Source organism: Enoplosus armatus, chromosome 7, assembly GCF_043641665.1.
Source record: "Enoplosus armatus isolate fEnoArm2 chromosome 7, fEnoArm2.hap1, whole genome shotgun sequence".
NCBI classification, from domain to species: domain Eukaryota; kingdom Metazoa; phylum Chordata; class Actinopteri; order Centrarchiformes; family Enoplosidae; genus Enoplosus; species Enoplosus armatus.
Genome location: NC_092186.1, coordinates 22,608,602 through 22,613,022, shown reverse-complemented (window position 1 = coordinate 22,613,022; position 4,421 = coordinate 22,608,602). Strand labels below are relative to the sequence as shown.

The 4,421-nt window shown below is 47.4% G+C and overlaps 1 protein-coding gene across 2 annotated transcripts; it reads right to left on the bottom strand.

Annotated features, from left to right (window-relative positions):
• ccn1 (cellular communication network factor 1) lies at positions 1–2,854 on the bottom strand. 2 transcript variants are annotated; one of them, XM_070908388.1, is made up of 5 exons: positions 2,593–2,854; positions 2,115–2,332; positions 1,446–1,790; positions 1,111–1,313; positions 1–992 (listed from the first exon to the last, which is right to left on the bottom strand). In XM_070908388.1, the coding sequence occupies exons 1-5, from the start codon at positions 2,640–2,642 to the stop codon at positions 690–692; spliced, it is 1,119 nt and encodes a 372-aa protein (XP_070764489.1). In that variant the 5' UTR covers positions 2,643–2,854; the 3' UTR covers positions 1–689. The 2 variants fall into 2 exon arrangements, with proteins under 2 accessions (XP_070764489.1, XP_070764488.1); XM_070908387.1 differs by having other exon boundaries at positions 2,115–2,367; positions 2,595–2,854.
• Between the last annotated feature and the right edge of the window lie 1,567 nt (positions 2,855–4,421).

Sequence of the window (4,421 nt, the reverse complement as noted above, 5' to 3'; positions counted from 1 at the left end):
ATAAAATTAAATCATTTTACAATTTATTCCAGTATGACACATAATATCCAAATAAAGTAGCTACATTTTTTTTCTCGATAAATAATATTAATAACAATAATAAAAACATTCATTCATCCTTTGACATGTTTCGCTTTGTCTTTTTTTTTCGGGAAGGGAGTTCAATAGCTGCCACAAAACATGAACAATAATGCCCACGTCAGGAGGGAATGAAACCGCACGCTTGTGAAACAAGTCCAGAGGTTACATTTCGGTGTCTTGCTCTTAAGATACAGGATGGTATGCTAATTGAAGTTGCGCGCGTGCATATCTACATATGCACACACAAGTCTACAGTCTGTGTCATGTCTGATGTAAAGGATCAAAATATACACAGTGAATTGATATCAGCGACTAACTTAAATGTACAAATATTAATTACATCTTGCTCCATAACGAAGCTACTTCTGATGCTCCATTAATACGAAGCAGTTCTTAACTAAGAATGCTGATGTAGCCACAGCAAACAGTGCACTTCATTGAGTCCTCATGATGTAAGCCCACAATTCCTTGGGAATCTAGTTACAACAAGAAGCTGATAGTTGATTGGGAGTCTATTTACACCCCTGCATTCATCTGGACAGCCATCGGCTGCCAGTGCTGCTGACGATCTCTTTCTCTTGTTGAGGGGTTTGGACGTTCGTCACCAATCAGTCTCTGAACTTGTGGATGTCGTTGGAGAGGCGGTAGAAGGGGTAGGAGGCTTCGTTGGCATGGGGACAGTTGTAGGTGCACTTGCAGGACTCGATCATCATGATGTTCTTGTTGAAGGTCTCGCCGTCCTCGCAGCGGAACTTGACGCGGATGGTTCTGGTGTCATGGGGGGTGCAGCAGCGGCCGTCCACGCAGGCCCCGCAGTACTTGGGCCTGTACTTCTTCAGGCTGGAGCAGCCGGCGTAGGTGAACTTCACTGGCTGGCTTGACTTCTTGGTTCTGCTGCACTTCTTTCCTTTCTGCAGGGGAATAAACAAGAAGGAGATGGCGATTAGTCGCGCACGCAGACCCAGAAGTGACGCATTTGCAGTATCACGCATGCTTCCGTCACATTCGGTCACGGTGGCTCAAGCTTACCTTCAGACTGGAGTAAGGTGACTGGGTGCATGGCCGCACTTCACAGATTCTGGTCTCTTTGACCAGCTTGCACTCTGTGTTGTTGTTGGTGACCCTGGTGGAGATGCCTGTTCCACAGCTCTTGGAGCACTGGGACCAGGGTGTGGTTTGGACGATGCACTTCTGGCTGTCAAACACGTGGACTTCAGGCTGTGGTCTGAATGCTGCCATTAAAAGAAGAAATAGGAAACATTAGCATCGTGGAATCCCTCATATTCTAAGATCTTTCATGTGTACATCCAGAAAATTAAAATGAAAATAAAATAAAATTCCATCGTGAAAGACAGCTTTCTTACCAGCTAGAGACTTGAGTCCTCCCTTGACAACAGAAATCAGCTCGTTCCTGTTGGTGAGGGCTGTCTCCAAATCATCATTCAACGTGTCCTTGCCAAAGATCCTCTCCAGGATGTCCGTCTGCTTGCCATCGTCACACACCCACTCTTCACAGCACTGGCCTGCTACTTTGACCAGTCTGGGGTTGGCACAGCCCAGGTTGGGCAGGGAGAGCTCCTGCGGGCACAGCGGGACACATCCCACCGCCCCATCGATGCATGTGCACTGGTGTTTACAGTTGGGCTGGAAGCTCTCGCCGTTCTGGTAGATCCTGCTGTTGTACTCGCAGGGCCTGCCCTCTGACTTGGCTGCAGCGGGAGAAAAAAACAGGAGGAGAGGAATGTTATTCTTTCCTGCTCTGCTCGGAGAGTCTGCTGAAGACATCACATGGCTGCCAGGTAGGGATCAGTTAAACTGTGAAATTCTTCAGGCTGCCTGAGGAGTCTCTTTCCCTCCACAGAGGGGCTGTCTGTACTTTGAGGTTTAGTCTAAGTTTCCCTCCATCTGCATTCCACAGTGTTGAAATCACACAGGCCCCCATACTCCTGTATCAAGCCCTCTTCTTTAAAAGAAAATACTTCAGACTAATTCAACAGCATGCACATCTGGAGCTGGATGGTCTTTATACATACCTCGGCAGATGCCACGAGTGGTAGCAGCAGCAAAGCTGGCCCCAAAGTTACACTCCAGCCCTTTGGTGTGGTCACAAGGCTCGGTCAGGCTGCAGTCCTCGTTCAGCTGCCTGGCGCAAACTTTGCAGCAGCCGCAGCCGTCCAGGACGACGCTCACTCCGGGTGCGCACTTGGGCATCTCCAGCGGACACTCACACACGGAGGGGCAGGAGGAAGAAGAGGAGGAGGAGGAGGAGGAGGAAGAGGAGAGGACCTGTACAGCCAAGGGGAAGAAAAAAAAAAAAAAAAAAGATCTTCTATTAAAGAATGAAACTTTTGAAGTCATGCCACGCAGAATGTCCCCGCAACCACAGAAAACCTCTCAGCATTTCATCCCGCGAAAAGAAGAAACGTGCGCATCTTCCTCTCGTTCGGCCGAGCACAGAAAAGTAGACCCGCTGACACGTTTCCCTGCCAGACTGAAAGAGAGAAATAACTCACCAAGTCGAGGCTTCCGAGGAAGGTAACGACAACAGTAAGCATCAGCATCTTTGGATAAATGTTCTTCTGCGCGTTCCCAGAAGAATCCTGTTCCCGTTTGTTTTTTTTTGTTTTAAGGACAAGTCGATATAGTCTGTCGCTCTGTCTGTCGGAGGAGTCCTTAGGTATTCCCTCGCTCAGTCGTTCGCTGGTAGTCTCGGGTGTTAGAGGCTCCTTTCGAGCGGATGAGGCTCTCGGTAAAGCGGTTGCAGTCTGCTGAGGTCCGGCCACCTCCGGACTTTTATACCGTAGTGGGAAGCTGACGTCGTCCCTGGGCTGCCTGCTGAACTGTTCCCAAACTATGCCAGGAATGTTTCTCGGCGCATTTTCCATCCAAGACCTATAAGCTCCACCCTGTCTAAAACCTTTCTCCCTCTCTCTCTCTCTTTTTTTTCTTCTTCTTCTTCTGCTTTCTCGAATGGACCCCCCCCCCCCCCGATCCCATCTGAACACACTTTTCCGTCTCACATTTTTTCCCCCCCCACTCCTGTTTATCCTCCCTTTTCATTTTTTCCTTCCTCTGCTCGCTTCTCACATCTATCAACCCAAGTTCAGGGGACTTCACTTCTGGAAGTCCTGGAGAGTGGGCCGCTTTATTGATTGGTGATTTTCTTTCTGTTTTTGTTTTTTTTTGTTTTGTTTTTTCTTTCTTTCTGTTCCTCGTTTCACTTCATTGCAAGGACGAGTGCAAGAGATAACGCCTCTGAATGTCACCCAAATGCCAGGGAACATCCTAAAGTAATTCCCCAGGGTGTAGAGGGGAAAAAAAGTATTATAAGGTTACTATAAACCTATTTCACTTTTCAGTTTTTTTGTCTGTCAGTGATACTTTTGCTGTTTTTTTTTTTGGGGGGGGGGGTTTGTTTTGTTTTTAATAGCATGTCGCAGTGGCCCCCGTTTTAAAATAGCCGCGTGGGTTTTTTTGTTGTGTTTTTTTTTTTTTTTCTCCGCGAGTCCAAAGGTGTGGGCAGAAATACGTTGAACAGCGTCTATTTCTGGCTCCCCGGCGCCTTTATTCGGCCGAGCTAAGCGCTTCCAGATGCGCGCCAGAGCTCAGACGTAACAATATTGCCATATTTGGTATGGCAGTAGCCTACATTATTAACATATTTCTCTCCCTTTTGGCCGGCAGACCACAAAGCATTCCTGACAGCTTAAAGGCTTGTTAAATATGTTCTCCATGCAGGGAAATTCCTTCGCTTTCATTTCCTTGAGGCAATTTGACTTTTTCACGCAATCTGTCCATCACGTTTCAGAGGTGGGGGGGGGGGATGATGGTGGTCCAATTTTCCACAAGAGATGTTGTGGTGTTGGTGGGGGGAGACAAATACTCTCTTTTTTTTTTGTCTCAATAAGTCCCCTCCACCGCACTTTTCAAATGATTCCGATTGATGAAAACTCTCTTTCACCAGCCGTGTGTGTGTGTGTGTGTGTGTGTGTGTGTAAAGGCGCAACTTAAAGTCACGATTATTGCCACGAACGACTGGCAGATTCCAAAGAGGACCTTTTTTTTGTTTTTTTTTTGCACGGGGGAAGAAGCGTGTTTATTTGTGTGTATAGCGGCGGGCAGTCCACTCCTCTCCGGTGAGTTTGCGCTCCTTCTGTTTCTGCCACTATTCTTTTGTTCCTGCGGACTTTGGGTGACTTTCGGTGAGTTTGTGAATCAGTCCGTGACCTGCAGAGCCCTGAACCGCGGTCGCGCTCCCGTTATGTGAATATGAGTCATAGCAGCTAGACCTGATGTCTTTATAAGGTCCTTTCTTATTCAGGAAAAGTACATAACTTTTT

Bases quoted from the DNA above. Each gene is read 5' to 3' on its own strand.
- ccn1 (XM_070908387.1), bottom strand. From the start codon at position 2,642: ATGCTGATGCTTACTGTTGTCGTTACCTTCCTCGGAAGCCTCGACTTG. The intron at 2,368-2,594 runs GTGAGTTATTTC...TTGGCTGTACAG, and splicing joins TCCTCGGAAGCCTCGACTTG to GTCCTCTCCTCTTCCTCCTC. The intron at 993-1,110 runs GTAAGCTTGAGC...ATTCCCCTGCAG, and splicing joins CACCTTACTCCAGTCTGAAG to AAAGGAAAGAAGTGCAGCAG.